General features: G+C 44.5%; 1 protein-coding gene across 1 annotated transcript in view; it reads left to right on the forward strand.

The window, feature by feature from the left end:
• The window catches only part of PREX2 (phosphatidylinositol-3,4,5-trisphosphate dependent Rac exchange factor 2), a 597,424-nt gene that overhangs the window by 400,086 nt on the left and 178,965 nt on the right, over positions 1–18,373 (forward strand). The window contains exons 24-25 of the mRNA XM_073583857.1: positions 2,810–3,032; positions 15,512–15,719. Coding sequence (XP_073439958.1) covers positions 2,810–3,032; positions 15,512–15,719 — 431 coding nt within the window. The remainder of the gene's footprint in view (positions 1–2,809; positions 3,033–15,511; positions 15,720–18,373) is intronic.

The raw sequence follows: 18,373 nt of genomic DNA on the forward strand, positions 1-18,373 counted from the left end.
AGTAGTATGTAACTGCTTTTATGCTTTGATCATGCGATATACTACAATACAACGATTCTACATCAATGGACACAAGAATAGTCCCAGATTCAAAGTGGATATCCTCCAACTTGGTCAACAAGTTGGTTGTGTCTCTAATGAGAAAAGGTAGGGCTGTAACAAAGGGGCGGAGGATTCTGTTCAGATACATGCGCAAATTTTGGCTAAGAGCCTCTGTACCAAACATGATCAGGTGACCTTTCAGGGGATTAAAACCTTTGTGCACTTTCGGTAAGGAATAGAACACAGCAAGTGTGGGATATTTAGGGAGCATGGACTCATTTCTAGAAGTAAGGTATGGAGCTTTAGCAAGAATGGTCTCCAGTGTGGCTGAATAAGAAACTGGGTCTGAGCAGAAAAAGTAAATTAATGTGCATGCAAAATGTAATTGCATATGAACACATGAGCTTTACACAGAGAAAACCAAAAGCTTTTGGTTTTCTCAGTGTGGCTGAATAGTTGTGTGGAGGGTCTCCTCTCAGAACATCATAGGTTGTTGTACCTGAAAGTATCAGGGAACACATCTCAAGATATTTCTCTGTGTCCAAAATTACCATGTCCCCCCTTTGTCTGAGGGTTTAATAACAATATTATGGTTATTCTCTAAAGAGCGCAATGCTTCAAATTCGCCCAATGACACATTAGGCTCTGATACCTTTTCTCTGGGGTTAATTCTTCTAATTTCATTTGTCACTAGTTTTGAGAAGATATCTATGCTACAGTACTCGCGAGGTGGAGGCCTTTTGAGTGCTTTTAACCATGAGTTCTGAGTAGGGACCCTCACTTATACCCCCTACTGACCTCCTCTGAGAGTCGAAAAAGGAGTCTGACATCTGCTAATAAGTCCAGGGGCATGGCAAGCTGTTGACATTTATGTTTGTCATTATTCAAGAAGCATTTTTTCCATTTACGTTTTCTAAGAAGCAAGTTACCATATTTTGCAGAGAAATTACCGAGATCTCGTTGCCGAGTTCTCAATCTGAGCATGCGCCGCCCCAGCGGCCATTTTCCCAGAGGCCACTGCATCACAGTAATGGATATGCTGCGGGTTCAGGGCTTTCACAAAATACCGGTGGAGCCCCCCGCACCACAGAGCACTGCAGCCTTTTTCACCCGCAGCGGTGCACATTGAAACATCCCGTCATCTCAGCCTGAGGCCTGCAGCAACGTGCCACTTTTGCCTCCTCCAGCAGCGACATCGGGACCCTGCTCCACTGCTGCTGGTAAAGTATATCCACATTATAAGATGCACCCCCATTTTCCCTCAAAATTTGAGGGGAAAAAGTGCATCTTATAATCTGAAAAATACGGTAATTTCCTTAACTCATAAAAAGGGGTCAAATTTTGTAGTTGGTGCAAAGGATAGTTCAGATGCCAACACTGAAATCTCTTCTGGTGAAAGAACACATCTAGAAAGATTAATAATTTGGTGATGTTTCATCTTAAATTGACCATTACTTATCTCTTTTGGTTTGTGGGTATTTGTGCCTGTAAGGAATAAGGGAACATTTCTCTGCAGTCTATAAGAGAGGCCTAGGAAGATGTAGAGGATGCTGCCAGTCCCCTGATGATCCCCTTCTTCAGTCCAACATCAGGAGGAGTGGCCTGCTCCTGGCTACTTGCAGCTGCCAGGTCCTTGATAATATCTGCTTGTATTCAGTTCTAGATCAGGGGGTGTGGCTTGCTCCATAATCTAGGCCTGTAAAGAAAGAGATATTATCATGGGGCTGGCTGCTGCCAGCAGCAGGCACCATGCCACGTCTCTACAACGCACCCTGATATCGGTCTCATTAGAAGGAGATGGTATAAAGGGTCTGGCTGCTGCTAGCAGCCAGCAGCAGGCCGCGCCCCCTGATATACGCTTGAATGGGAGGAGATGGTATCATGGGCAGGCTGCTCCTAACAGCCAGTAGGCCTCACCCCCTGATATGTGACATAATGTCCCATAAGGAGGGGGAGCACCAAGGAGCAGCTTAAGGGAAACAGAATTACAGTTACTGTGAGGATGGAAAACATTCATATTATCCTAAGAGTTTATGAAGGTATGAGCATTAGGATATTTTTTTTATCAAGGTTGTCCTTACTGTAATCTCTGTGCACTTGTGTTTTTCCTTAATTTAATCTAATCTTGTGTGTGTTTAATATTTGTCTTTTGTTTTTTCATCATGGTGTGTTTATTTCTGATAGTTTTTTTTCAATGACATGTCAGTGATTGTGAGTTCTCCAATTTATTGTTATGTTCATCCATTTCTTAGTTTTCTGTTTCTCCAGTCGTTTTTTAAAAGTCTCTATTACAACTCCTGCATTGGTTGTCACTAGGCTCCCAAATGGTAAATCTGCCAAACTCATTAGTAAAAATGGAGGAAATTTACTGCTGGTTTAACTAGAAGGTATATAGAGGGACATTTTCTCATCACACACAATCCCTGTGATATGAGAGCCGTCACAGCTGCTTGATTTTCTTTATTCCCCACTACAGTCACAACAGGGAAAATGTAATGTTAGATGTGTGTGTTCAAATGAATGACCGTCCATGTAATAAATGGACAGACCAGTTACCTCGAGTGAGAGATACTGAGCGGGACTACCTCGAGGATGTCCACATGCAAAAGTGTTTACTGCGGTGAAGTAAATTCTTTGAACAGGAGTAACCTTAATGTCTATTACCTACATCATACTGTACTTTATAATTAATATTTATAATTACTGTAATAACTTTGATAAAGCAGCTTCATATTATTTTTTTATTATTTTCTTTGTTTGCAATTAGTTTTCAAGGGTCCTGAAAAACCGAGCCTGGCCCACATTCAAACAAGCCAAGTCCAAAATTTCGCCTCTACATAGCAGTGATTTCTGCCCAACAAACTGTCATTTCAACGTAATGGAGGTATCATACCCCAAAACCTTGTCGTCACTTGGGAGCGCATTTGGAGTCCAGCTTGACAGCAGAAAACAACCATCGCAAGACAAAGAGAATAAAACTACAGAGCAAGGTGACTTTGAATACTTCTGAGTGTTAGAGAGAGTCACCTCTAAAACTCCAATTAAACTGCTTGTTCAGTCATGTAAGGGGACTTTGCCCCCATAAAATTCATGCCTGTACTATAGATTGTACTGCATTTGCTGAAAAAAAAAATTAAAATATGTCAATCAGGGCTCCTTGGAGCACCCTTGGTATGGCCATGATCTACCTACTCCATTCCGCTACCTCAAGTAGCATGGGGTGCTCAGCCTCTTACCTTAATTGACAGAACTTACTTGTGCTCAGCGAGCGCTGCCCTTCATGACTCGCATGTGCACACTGACACTTCAGGAGCCCAGCGCTACCCACACAGTGTTAGTGCATGCATGCACTTTTTCCTTGATCCTAATTGCAGTAGAGTGAGTGGCCTCTTCGGTCAGGAGCGATAAAGAGGAGCGTGCATGCACTAACGCTGTATGAATGCCGCTAGGCTCTTTGAATATTCAGTTAAGGCTCCGCTTGCTCTGGGACAGAGAGTGCTGTCGCACAAGCTAAGGGGCAGTGCACCCCATGCACAAGAGGGAATGGAGTAATTGGCCACTCCAAGGGTGCACTGAGGACCCCTGATTTGCATATTAAATAAAACACTTTTTCTGGACAGCAAAAGCAGAAAATCTAAAGTATAGGCATGCATGATTGTTATAAGGGCTAAGTCCCATAATTGACTGCACTAGCTGTTTTATTGGAGTTTTGGGCGGCACAGACTCTTTTAAAGAGTTGGTCTGAAACAAAAATTTATTGTAATCCTAAATCTTTATCTACTTAATATCATAATCTAATCTTTTGTTCTGATATAATTTGATTAAAAATTGCTTATCGTTCCCTCACTACTCTAACCTCTTTTTTTTTTTACCACTTCCTGTGTGATGATGCTTCATTTGACTGCATGATATGATGTCACTTGCAGGTGTGGCAGTGGTCTCTGCTTGCTCTTTCTCCCCTTACAATGCGCAATGACAGTGCGCTCTGTTTCTGGCACTTCAATTCTGATCAGAGTTGGTGAGAGAGCGCATGGCCGCTGTGCACTGAGAAGAACAATGCACAGTGACAAGATCCTACTTCAGCGTATGTCGGAATTGACAGAGCAGGGACTGGACCACCGAGTGCCCATCCCGCTGGGTAGAACAAAAACTGGACCAGCCCCGCAAACAGGCATCATAGATGATCAAAAAATAGGAAAGCAGGGGGAAAGGATGATTGCCTGGAATTCAGTGGCTGACTACCACATGTGAACAAGCTTGAAGACAAAGGATTTTTCTGGCACTGGAGATTTTTCCATAAAAAACATCATTTTTATTCAGAAAATCTTCATAATTAAAAAACAATGCATGAGGGGGAAGCCCCTAACGCCTGACGCGTTTTGGACCTAAAGTGGTCCTTCCTCTAAGGCACGCAGACATAAAATCAACAGTTCCTTTTTATGTTCTCAACCATTGCAAAACCACATGTGGTTAATTAAGGAGACCACTTCCATTTAACTTTTTAACAACCAATACTATTTTCATAGAATATGGTCACACAAAAAAAATGCATGTCACTGTTAAAATACCGCATAAAGTGCATATGTGCATGCTAATTTCATGTGCATATTAAAGAGATATTTATATATATCACTTATTGTGAACTGGTAAGGTTAGCTGAAGATCTACAAACATTAAATTCTAAAAACATTTTTTTCATATATGGATACAATAATATAAATACAATGTACTAAAATCTCTCGAATTCGTGCAGATATCTCAATAAAAATGCATGAAAAATATTCTACAATAAAGGTTTAGAATATGATCTCATAAAAAAGTGCATAATAGCACCTAAATGCTGCAAAGAATATATATACCTATTTTCATGTGCATATTCAATTAATCTATCACTACAAATAAGCAGCATATATATTCAAACTTATTACAGTGAAAATTTAAACAGAAAAAAAGGTTTTATTTTCATATATAGAGATGCATTAAGAAAACTGCTATTCAGAAAATTGTTACAAGCATTTATACCTAGAAAGAGTTAGGAATAATTTAAAGGGAATCTGTAACCTATTTTTCGTATATAAGCTGCAGCCACCGCCATCAAGGGCTTATCTACAGCAATCTAGAATGAAAGATAAGAAAAACAAGTGGGTCTCGCGGTCCGGCGACTCGCATCTTCATGCGATGACGTCTCCTTCCTTGCTGCCTGTCGTGGCTCCTGTGCAGGCGTAATTCTCTGCCTTTTTGAGGGCAGAGCAAAGTACTGCGGTGCGCAGGCGCCGGGAAAGGTCAGAGAGGCTCTGCGCCTGTGCACTGAAGTACTTTGCCCTCAACAGGGCAGATAAAGTATGTCTGCGCAGGAGCTGCGACAGGCAGCAAGGAAGAGGATGTCATCGCATGAAGATGGGAATTGCCTGACCAGACCGCGATACCCATCGGACCAGATCGCCCCTCCCCGGGTGAGTATAATCTAACTTGTTTTTCTTATATTTCAGGTTACATCGGGGGCTTATCTACAGCATTCTAGAATGCTGTAGATAAGCCCCTGATGGCGGTGGCCGCAGCTTATATATGAAAAAATAGGTGACATATTACCTTTAATAGAAATATAGAAGGTCATTTCTATAGTTGAGACCTTCTGGGTAACACGCATTCATGGCCAATATCCAAAAAGCTTCCCGGCACTGAAGCGTACACTCCCAGTCACCTCCCCTAATCGATCTATTCACCATTTCAATTCCCTCACCCTCAAACCCCGTAAGTCCCCACCATGCATATCTAAAAAATGTTTTGATAAACCAGAGATATTTTTCTGACTTGCTGCGGACCCCGGATTTGCAGGGGTGATATGCTCACTCAACCTTTTCTTTAAACTTCTTGTAGTACGACCTATATAGACAACGTGCGTGGTATTGCAATTGATGTATATTTTTAGCTTGTGTTCCCTATGGGTAACATTATTAACATATTTGTCTGTTCTATCTATATATTGGCATGGTCCACAATTTTTTTCCCCACATCTATAGAAGCCAATATAAGTAAGCCAAGTAGGCTTCTGGGAATTTGACCTACTGTATATAATGAAGGGGATAAAAAATGTTCAAGATTTTTAGCTTTTTTAGGGACATGGATAAACTGATTGATGCTCCCGTCACTACAGTTCATCTTGACTTGGCAAATTATTGTAGGAAGCAGTTACTCATTTTGTCTGTACTGAATAAGTTCTTGTTCTCAGTTTCGCTAGATATTCAAATATTTTATTTTAGTCTTTAGGATTATCATTAGAACATTGGGGAAAAGTTGAATGCTAAGGAACTGTTATTCTTTCGCTTCAGGGAAAGAATAACAGAATATAAGTTTAAATAGATAGAGATTTAGGATTAAAATAAATTTTAGTTTCTGACCACCCCATTAAATATGTAAAAATATTAATAAATTTCTTAATGCCTAAAACATATTATGCATAGTAAAATTCACATCTTTGCAGAATGTTTTGTGGGATGCTGCCATTCATGAAGTCTGGAGAACATCTGTCTGCTCCTACCATCTCTAACCAAGTATATATTGATTTTGTGAGTCAAGTACATTACACTTGGAGGAATGTAAATTGGATTTATCTTGACCTTTTGACTCCTTAATATCTGAAATTCATACGAGACCAATATTTATTGAAATTGTTTCTCCCTAGGATTACAATTATGGAGCCTTACATATGAGCTGCTGCCTTAAGTGCACAGTGCAGCCTGTAATGCGATATAATGCATTACGTATGCTTCATAGGGAAGATTTCCTAGAAGTAATATACATTTTGCCACTAGTTATTTATATCTAGTAGTGATGATCTTGACATTTTGAGTGACTGATCTGATTATAGGGACCATTGGGAATAAATATTTGATGCTGATAATAATAATGATAAGCTTTATGTATACTGTATCGTGGTCATGTATTCCACAGCAGATAGACTAGATAGCATGCTAAAAGAGCTTTTCTACCCACCCTATAGTTATACACAGATGATGGTATCATTTATAACACAGTATAGCATAAACGAACTAAAAAAAAAAACCTAGCCCAATTGTGTTTTTTTGTTTGTGTGCCACGATGCCTTGTAATATAAATGTAGATAGATCATTCTATTTAGGGATTGTTCCCCACTTGGCAACTATTAACTACCGGGCACGCATACCCATTTATCAAATCTGTACTGCCAGAGACAAACAAGTATAGCTCTATTTTAACAAAGCATTTTAGAGCCCCATTTTCTGAATCAGTAGGGTTCCCAATGGTTGAACCCCACTGAACATGTGGCTACTGCGAGAAAATTAACTTACCGTATATACGCCGATCCGTGTATAAACCAACCCCCCTAATTTTGCCACAAAAACTGGGAAAACTTATTGACTCGCGTATAAGCCTAGGGTGGAAAATCGTAGTTACTTACCGATAACGGTATTTCTCTGATCCCATGATGGCACCACGGAGAGAGAGAGAGGGATCCGCCCTCAGGGACAGGAAACCTACAGATGAAAAAGGTGGTATCTCTCCCCCACATCAGTTGGTTTACAGAGCATTACACAGAACTCTCAGCTGCAACTCAAACTGTTATAAAAAATCCAACATTAATCAAATTAAGCTTAACAAAGGCACCGCGTGGCTAAGTACTAAAGCTAACTTAAGGACCCTTTACATTTAGCGATGCACCAGCGATCCGAGCCGGTCAGGATCGCTGGTGCGTCACTAAATGATCGCTAGTGAGCTGTCACACAGGCAGACCTCACAGCGATGCAGCAGCGACGCAGCGCACAATACTCACCTTTCACACACAGCGATCCTGACGTCCTCCCGCCCGCCTCCACGCGTCGCTAGTCATCACAGCAGGAAGCCCAGCAGGAAGCTGATGGTGAGAAATGGAGCCGGAAATTCTTGCGCGATCAGCGATGGACAGCGGGGGAGCCGGTCAGAGGTAAGTATCACACATAGCGATATCGCTAGCAATATCGCTATAACGTAACAAAATCGGTGATGTTATAGCGATATCGCTAGCGATATCGCTATGTGTAAAGCCCCCTTAACTCACTCTTATGTGCACACCTGTGTGTGTGAAAGGGAGGGGATGTTCGGGTGCCGTCATGGGATCAGAGAAATACCGTTATCGGTAAGTAACTATGATTTTCTGTTTCCCCCATGAGGGCACCATGGAGAGAATTACAAAGAATGTACATCTAGGGAGGGACCACCGCCTCCAGAACCCTTTTCCCAAAGGTGAGATCTGAAGAGGAGGTCAAGTCTAGACGGTAATGTTTGAAAAATGTAGAGGGGGAAGACCAAGTGGCAGCACTACATATCTGATCTATTGAAGCGCTGACTTTAACTGCCCAGGATGATGCCACTGCCCTGGTTGAGTGGGCCCTTACGTCCTCCGGTATGGCTGCCCCCCAAGAGGAGTGGGATAGGGTGATGGCTTCTCTTATCCACCTTGCCAGTGTGGCCTTCGATGCTTTTTGACCCTTCCGAGGACCCTGAAAGCAAATAAACAGAGCCCTATCCTTCCTAAACTCCCTCGCGGTTGTTAAATATTGGACCAGGCATCTTTTTTAAAGTGTGCAACACCTCTTCTGTTTTGTTTTTGGGATTAGGGCAGAAAGAGGGTCCTGGGTCCTATGAAACTGTGAAGACACCTTGGGGAGATATGCTGGGGTTGGTTTTAAGAATTACCCTATCATCCAGAATTTGCGTGAAGGGTGCGTGGGCAGACAGAGCTTGCATGTCACTAATGCGGCGGGCAGAAGTTAAGGCTACGAGGATGGAAGTCTTAAGTGACAATATTTTTAAGGGAGCCTCCGCTAGGGGTTCGAAGGGAGATTTGGTTAGTGCGTTTAGCACTAGGTTTAGATCCCAGGGGGGGTGGTGTGTAGAGCGATCGGCCTGGACATACTTGAGGCTCTAATGAATCTCATAACCCATCTATTTTTGGCTAGGTCATGGTTATACAGAGCTCCTAAGGCCGCTACCTGTACTTTTAAGGTGCTGGTAGCTAACCCCTTTTCCAACCCCCTCTGTAGGAATTCCAGAATCTTGGCTACAGGGATTTCGCCCATTGGGTAAGAGCCTGACGCTGACATGAACTTCTTCCACACCTTGCCATATGCTTTAGTGGTTACTGGCTTTCTACTTTGTAGTAGTGTGGATACCAAGTTTGACGAGAAGCCCTTGTTACTTAGGAGCTCCCTCTCAAAAGCCAAGCTGTCATGTGTAGGTTTTTTATGTGGGAGTGATACACTGGTCCCTGGGATAGTAGGTCTGGAGTTTCTGGTAGAACCCAGGGATCCGTTACGGACATTCTTCTCAGCCAGGAGAACCATATTCTCCGTGGCCAGAAGGGCGCTATTACCACTACCGTTGCCTTGTCTTCCCGTATTTTCCTCAGTACTAAGGGGATGAGAGATATTCGTGGGAAGGCGTAGGCCAGATGATAACCCCAGGGTATCGTGAAAGCGTCTAGAGCTACTGGGCCCCCCCGGGGATCGATCAAGCAGAAGGTTTCCAGCTTCCGGTTCTGAATGTTCGCAAATAAGTCTATTTGTGGCCGGCCCCAGAGTTTCACGATCTGGTTGAAGATTAACTGGCTTAGTTCCCACTCCCCCTGTTTTAGATGTGTCCTGCTTAAAAAGTCCGCCGTTTCATTTTCTGCACCTTTTATGTGAAGGGCTGTCAGGGATTCCAGATTGTGCTCTGCCAGGTGGAAGATGGATTTTGTTACCTCCATCAGTGGTCGAGATCTGGTGCCCCCCTGGTGGTTTAGGTAGGCCACCACTATCTGGTTGTCTGAGAAGACCCTTGTGTGATGGGAACGAAGGGAGTCCAGAAAATGAATGAGAGCTAGTTTTACTGCCAGCCGCTCCCTCATATTTGAGGAAGCGGACTTTCTTCCCTGGTTCCAGGCCCCCTGTGCCACTTGGTTGTCTAGATGTGCACCCCACCCCCAGGGGCTTGCATCTGCAGTTAGGATCTTTGTTACAGGCAATGTCAAAGGAACCCCCTTGACTAGGTTGGCTGGAATCGTCCACCACATTAAGGAATGTTTGATCTCTGGTGAGATGTTTAACTGCATGTCTAAATTCCCGTGTAGGGAAGTGTTTGCGTCTAATATTTCCCATTGTAAGTCTCGAGTATGGCTCTGAGCCCACTGAACTGCTGGCATGCAGGCTGTCATGGACCCTAACAGTGACATCGCTTTTCTCAGGGTAGTGTTTGGGGAGGATATCATTTGTGACGCCATTTGTGTCATTTTTTGAACCTTTGCCTGCGGCAGATAACATTTCTGTTCGATTGAATCCAGTGTTATCCCCAAATACTCCTGCACCTGACTTGGTACGAGTTTGGACTTGGGCAAGTTCAGCATCCACCCTAGACTCAGTAGGGACCTCATGACTATGTCCAATTGTTGTTTGCAGTGGTGAGAGGTGACCCCTATTATTAAGAGAGTGTCCAGGTATGGGACTATGAGAATGTTTTGCTCTCTTATGTGGGCCATTACCTCTGACATTACCTTTGTAAATACCCTTGAAGCAATGGCTAGCCCGAAGGGGAGGGCTCTGAACTGATAATGTTTTATCTCCTCCTGGATTATCACCGCCACCCTGAGGTATTTCCTGTGGTCTCTGTGGATAGGCACATGATAATATGCATCCCTCAAGTCTAATACGGCTATTAAGCAAGCTGGGGAAGCATTTTTATGCAAGATTTTATCGTCTCCATTTTGAAGTGCTGAATTTCTAGAAATTTGTTCAGCCTTTTCAGATTTATGATCACCCTGTACGAACCGTCTGGTTTCTTGCAAAGGAAAAGAGGGGAGTAGAAGCCTTTGCCCCTGTCTTGATAGGGGACTTCCTGTAATATGTTTTTCTCCCTTAGGTTCGCTAGTTCTTGTTGTAGAGCCAGCTGCTCTTGTGATGTCCTTTGAGGGGTTATCACGAAAGAGTTGTTTGGAAGGGAAATGAATTTTAGCCTCAGACCTTCCTTTATTATGTCCAGTATCCAAGAACTCGCGGATATTTTCTCCCAGGCCTGGAGAAAGTATGATAATCTTCTCCCGACCCGGGGAATACCTTCATTGTGGTTTCTTGTTGTCAAGGTTTTTGTTAAACATAAAGCCTTTACTCTTGTTCCTTCTGTCATCCCAACCTTCTTTGTTCCCTTTTGGGGGCTTCCGCCGCATAAACCTTCTCCGAAAGGGTCGTTTGTGTGACTGGTTGGGGAACCTGGGAAAGGATTTTTTCTTGTCCCCGGCCTTGTCAAATATGTCGTCCAGTATTGGGCCAAACAAGAATTCCCCCTCGCACGGGATTGCGAACAATTTGGCTTTTGTCGGCAAATCTCCCAGCCAGCATTTCAGCCATAAGGCGTGTCTTGCGGCATTTGAAAAGGCCGCTGTCCTGGCTGCCAGTCTGGTTGAGTCTACTGACGCATCCGCCAGAAATGCTGCTGCTTCCTTCATTACGGAAACTGACCTCTGTATCATTTCCCTCGGGACCTTCTCCTTTATTTGAGAATATAAATGGTCCAGCCATACCATCAGGGCCCGTGCCGTACATGTGGCTGCTATGGCTGGCTTTAGCCCCCCTCCTGCTGTTTCCCAAGCGTTTTTTAAAAAATTTCAGCTTTCTTATCCATTGGGTCCTTCAGGGTGCCCATGTCTTCGAAGGGCAGGGCAAACTTTTTAGAGGCTTTTGCGACCGCTACATCTAATTTAGGAGCTTTGCTCCAAAAGGAGCAGGCCGGGTCATCAAAGGGGTATTTCCTCTTTGGTGTTAGGAGGACTTTTTTGTCTGGCTTTTTCCACTCTCGCTTGATGAGGGAGTGGATTTTCTCATTATTCGGGAAAGCTCTCCATTTCTTTTGCTTTAGGCCTCCGAACATTATATCTTGGGCCGTTTTCTTGGGGTGTTCGTCTACCAGCCCTATAGTTGTCCTCACAGCCTTTACCAGGGCGTCCGTCTCCTCAATGGGAAAGCAGCTGCGTCCCCCTTCTAATGATGATGAAGAGGATTGAGAGGATGATGAATCACTTGAGTCGAATAGTTCGCTTCCCGACTCACTGATGCTCGACTCTGGGGATCTATGCCTGGACCGGCGTTTCTTCTTTGAGGTCCTGGCGCCCTTAAGGGCGTCTTCGATCGAAGTTTTTATTAACGTTTTGAGGTCTAAGGCAAACCCCGGGGATTCCTCTTGTATTGTCTGCTCTATGCAAGCCACACAGAGCTTTTTCTCCCATTTAGGGGATAGTTCCTCCGTGCATATAGCACATACCATGTGTTTAGATTTGGTAGTGCATTTACGCCCCTGAAAAAGAAAAATTAATAGTCGCATATTAGCAGACGGGCATTCACGGAGATCACTCACCCTCCTGTGGAACGAACGATACCGTCTCGGGCATAGGGATTATCTTCACTGCTGAATCCACTTCTGGCTGTGCTGCCATGGTGGAGCTTTGGCTACGCCGCAATCTTGTGTGACCGCTGCTGCTGTGCTGCTGGGAAGAGTCGCGCTGGCGCTGTTGGTGTTGGCGCTGTTCCTGCGTTTGCTGTGGTCCCTGCTTCGAGGACCGTCGCCGTGTCTCCTTCTCCTTCTGTGGTTTCCCACTCATGGTGACCACTTTCTTTTTCTCCTTTGCTCTCTTTAAACTTTTTTTTTTAATTTGAGTTTCCCGCCGCCGCCCCCTTCCCAGGGATCCCTGCGCCCCGCCCGAAGTACCGTGGCCCGCCGGAAGCCTCGTGCATGCGTACCACGAGATCACCCTGCGGTGCACCGTGCCTCCCTTTCCCTTAAGGGAGCTGACATGGCACACGCGCGCGCCCCCATCTTCCGGTGTACCGTGCATCCGGCACTGGTTTCCTGTGGCCTCCCGGCGCTGCACACCTGGCTCCGGTGGCCGCCACCGCCCCCGCTGTGCGGTGCAGAGGCCTGCCGCTTCCCGGCTCTCGGTGGCCCCACCTCCATCCCAGATATGGCAGACTCTGCTGTAGGGCCCTTGGTGACGGCCGCCACCTGCCCGGCCCCTTATCAGATCGGCTGGGCTCTCCTGTAGTGACTGCCGTCACTATACAGCAGGAGGCCCCTTTCTTTTTTTTTTTCCTTTTTCCCTTTTTTCCTGGGATCGGCAGACTTCCTGGATTCTTCACTGCCTCTCCCCACTCACCCTCAAGGCCCGCCGACCCTGATGGTGGTGCTTCGGGGGGGAGCTTGTTCAAGGCCTCGACCCAGCCGAGGCAGGGAGCCCTGCTGCCTATTGCCGTTCTGGATCGGTCCCCGAAATCCAGAGACGACTTCCAGGTACGTGCTGTAGGTTCCCCGTCAGGGACAGGAAACCAAACTGATGTGGGAGAGAGGTACCGCCTTTTTCATCTGTAGGTTTCCTGTCCCTGAAGGCGGATCCCTCTCTCTCTCCATGATGCCGTCATGGGGGAAAGAGAAAATGCAGCAGCTACTGGTAAATTTCAAAAATAAAAAATAGATACCAATAAAAATAAAATTAATTGAGACATCAGTAGGTTAAATGTTTTTGAATATGCATATTGAATCAGGAGCCCCATATAATTCTCCATACAGTTCATGAATGCCCTGTAAGATGCTCCATACAAAATACACCCCATATAATGCTGCACAAAGGTTAATAATGGCCCCATAAGATGCTCCATAAAATAATATGCCCCATATGCTGCCCCATAAAGGTTATGGCCCCATAAGATGCTCCATAGGATATGCCCCATAAGATGCTCCATAGAATAGGCCCCATATGCTGCCCCATAAGATGCTCCATAGAATATGCCCCCATAAGATGCTCCATAGAATATGCCCCCATAAGATTGTCCATAGAATAGGCCCCCATAAGATGCTCCATAGATTATGCCCCCATAAGATGCTCCATAGAATATTCCTCCATAAGATGCTCCATGGAATAGGCCCCCATAAGATGCCCATAGATTATGCCCCCATAAGATGCTCCATAGATTATGCCCCATAAGATGCTCCATAGAATAGGCCCCCATAAGATGCTCCATAGAATAGGCCCCATATGCAGCCCCATAAGATGCTCCATAGATTATGCCCCCATAAGATGCTCCATGGAATATGCCCCCATAAGATGCTCCACAGAATAGGCCCCATATGCTACCCCATAAGATGCTCCATAGAATATGCCCCCATAAGATGCTCCATAGAATAGGCCCCATATGCTGCCCCATAAGATGCTCCATAGAATAGGCCCCATATGCTGCCCCATAAGATGCTCCATAGAATAGGCCCCATATGCTACCCCATAAGATGCTCCATAGAATATGCCCCCATAAGATGCTCCATAGAATATGCCCCCATAAGATGCTCCACAGAATATGCCCCCATAAGATTCTCCATAGAATAGGCCCCCATAAGATGCTCCATAGATTATGCCCCCATAAGATGCTCCATAGAATATGCCTCCATAAGATGCTCCATGGAATAGGCCCCCATAAGATGCCCCATAGATTATGCCCCCATAAGATGCCCCATAGAATAGGCCCCATAAGATTCTCCATAGAATAGGCCCCCATAAGATGCTCTATAGAATATGCCCCCATAAGATGCTCCATAGAATAATCCCCATATGCTGATGCTGCTGCAAATGAAAAAAAATGACATACTCACTTCTCCGATGCTGGGGGCTAGGTGTCAGTGTCGCTGATGGCACCTGAGATATTCACCTGAGTATGCGCATATTCATGTCTTTAATGAGCAGTACCATGTGACTGCTAAAGGCAGGTGCCGGAGACCGTGGGACAAGCAGGGGGGCTGCAGAGACACGCCGGGTGGTCAGTATGATCTGACATCCCAGCTCCCCCGCCGACCGCCTCACGTATATGACTCGCATATAAGCCGAGGCGGAGACTCTCAGACCAAAAAAATGGGCTCAAAATCTCAGCTTATACGTGAGTTTATACCGTATTTCCTCGCGGGAGCCTCCGGCTTTCAGTCATGGGGGCATGCATGGAGCGGCTACAGTCACTCCTCACAGCACCGCTCACTATACTGTTAGCATACCCTGGCACTTTGATTGACCGCCGGCTCTGCAGAGCATTTGTTCAGAGCAAGATATCGGCATGTCCTTATAGTATAGTGAGTTATGCTGTTGGCAATGACTGGAGCTGTCTGCCCCCATGACTAAAAGCCAGCGGCTCCTAGGAGGAAATATGTTCATTTTCTTCTGATAGCCTCATTTACAGTGAGGAGGCCAGTTGGCATACTAACACTATTTACCTGCAGATTAACCCTATATCTGCAGGTAAATTGTTTTTTACAGGATGGCGGGTTCCCTTTAATCCAACTTGTAATTATATTTCAAATTGATATTTCTCTTGTCTAGTTTGTTCTTCTTAGGAATATTTTAATGTGAATATCTTACTATGTTACCATTTGACATTTTTTTAATAATCTTTAGGCAAACTAAATCCTATGGTATACATACAACATACTATAACCACAATGGCTGCACCATCGGGACATTCACTGGGTCAAAGAGATGGTCATGGACTGAGATACCTGCTAAGCAATGAAGATTTAGAAACGCAAGATATCCATCACAAATTACTATGCAAACTCCATTCCGCGCTGGCAGAGGTGGAAACATGTGTATCTCAAATTGATGAGTAAGTAGTCCATACAATATTTAGTATCTATTTTGGATTTTGATCAGATAACATAAAAAACAATTCACTTCCGGGCTGTTAAAATCTGATTTTTGTTGCCAAACCTTTGAATAATTTTGACATTTTTCTTAAAATAAACTCATTACATTCAGTATTTGCATGCCGAACTGCCAGTGTAGGCTTATCTTTATTAAAATTGGTGTACAGATCCTAAAACTTCCCTTTGGATCATCATAGTCACTCATATCAACACTATCTTTAGTAAAACACCAAAGACTTTCATCGACTCAACTTTAGTTTTTATATCAATGAGCACCACTTTATATTTGTTAATGGTCCATATGCTGGCCAAAAATGGCTTAATATTTCCTTTCAGTTTAATAGTTGAACAAACGCTCATATGTCCAGTTTGACAATCATATCCATGAGCAAAGTAGTCACCTGGCGGCTCATTTTCCCTTATTCTCTTGACTAAATTTTTCACCATCCAAAAAAAAGTTTCACTAGGATCCCAAAATTGATCCTTCATTGGCGCCAGAATGATTCACACTGTATAACACTGTGGGTGAATACTTGAGGCCCAATTCATCAAAACTAGGAAAATTGAAAAATCTGCACCATCCTGCAATTTCACGTGACAAAGGTCAGTGTGCATTTCAAATTGGATTACCTATGGATAGGTTATCAATGTCAGCCAACCCCCGGCAGCCCCGCCAATCAGCTGTTATCAGATCCAGCTAGATGAAAACAGTGTAAAGGTACTGTCACACTTAGCGATGTACCAGCGATCCCGACCAGCGATATGACGCTGTCAGGATCGCTGGTACATCGCTAAGTGGTCGCTAGTGAGCTGCCACATAGGCAGATCTCACCAGCGACATCGCTGGGGACGGGGATCGCTACTTACCTGTCACACCAGGCGATCCTGCGTCCTCCCGCCCGGCTCCACGCGTCGCTCTTCCTCACAGCAGGAAGCGCCACAGGAAGCAGACGACGAGAAACGGTCCTGAACGTTCTCGCGCGATCAGCGATAACCAGCGGGGGAGCGGGTTGTAGGTAAGTATCACACACAGCGATATCGCTAGTAATATCGCTATAACGTCACTAGTTATAGCGATATTGCTAGCGATATCTCTTAGTGTGACATACCCTTAAGGGTACTGTTATGCACCAGCGATCCTGACAATGATATGGATCGCTGGGGCATAGCTAAGTGGTCGCTAGTGAGCTGCCACGCAGGCAGATCTCATCAGCAACATAGCAGGGGTCGGGGGTCGCTACTTACCTGTCAGACGTGGCGATCCTGACGTCCTCCCGCCCGCGTCCACGCTTCGCTCGTCGGCGCCACAGGAAGCCCAGCAGGAAGTTGACGACGAGAAACGGTCCAGGACCTTCTCGAGCGATCAGCGATAACCAGCGGGGGAGTCGGTCGGAGGTAAGTATCACATGTAGCGATATCGTTAGCAATATCGGTGCTACGTCACAAAACCAGTGACGTCACAGCGATATTGCTAGCGATATCGCTGTGTGTAACGGGCCCTTAAGGAGCTGGAACAGCATGGCTCCAAAGTAGTAGTGGGTACTATAACTCAGCTCCAACTTCACTAAGGAGCTGTGACAAGAAGACTGTGACTAGTCCATGTGGCAGCATTGCTCAGATATCTGAAAGGAGCATGCAGATGCTTTATATATCATTTTTCTGCACAATGCTAGGTCTGTTAATTTAAACAGGGGCATGCTTACTACTTCATAATCATAGTGTCCTGCCCTGGTTTATTCTCCTACACAGTGTTTTGCTAACAGGATCCCTTTAAAAGGGGCTTTCACTTTAAACAAATTCCTGTCATAACCTGTGAGGAAACTCAGCAAATGTTCCATTTCCTGTAGCGCCTCCACAGGGTACATAAAGCATTACATATTAGTTTATTGTTAATCCAATGGCTATGTGTATAACAAACCTATGTGCTGGTTACTCCAGAGCAAGAGACACCTTTAAGAATTGAGGGTACAAATCATCAGAATTCCCAAACAGGGAACAACCCATATAGGGAACATTTGAACATATGGGTATAGCTGAAGTTAAAGGGGTATTCCCACCTCTAAGATCCTAACCCAATATGTGGTAAGTGTAATAATAATAATATTAGCAAATGCCTCAAATTAGAAATGTAGGATAGTTTTTCTGATTTGCTAGGTCTCTTTCCTCATGAGCAGGCGTTGCAGGACCTTAAGTATCTATGGTTACGACCTCTAGCAACTAGCTAACTCACTATATCAGTGGTCGTAACCATGGATACCTAAGGTCCTGCCATGTCTGCACATGAGGAAAGAGACATAACCAATCAGAAAAACTATTCTACATTTCTAATTGGAGGTATTTGCTAATATTATTATTATTACACCTACTACATATTGGGATAGGATAGGATCTTGGAGGTGGGAATACCACTTTAAGCCTTAAATTCCTACTCAGTTCATGTAAGTGTAGAATGCTGAGCCAATACATTTTTTTTTGGAAGGTCCTCAGAATTAATAGCTATTGGTCACTAGAGAGATTCTACATTTTACTCATCACTGCATCCCTATTATTATGACCCTGGGATATGGGGTGATATACTAGGTTTCCTCATTGGTCCGGTCACACATAAATTTTT

The sequence above is a fragment of the Dendrobates tinctorius genome, unplaced genomic scaffold (genome assembly GCF_039654945.1).
Source record: "Dendrobates tinctorius isolate UK_male_01 unplaced genomic scaffold, ASM3965494v1 ptg000082l, whole genome shotgun sequence".
NCBI classification, from domain to species: Eukaryota; Metazoa; Chordata; class Amphibia; order Anura; family Dendrobatidae; genus Dendrobates; species Dendrobates tinctorius.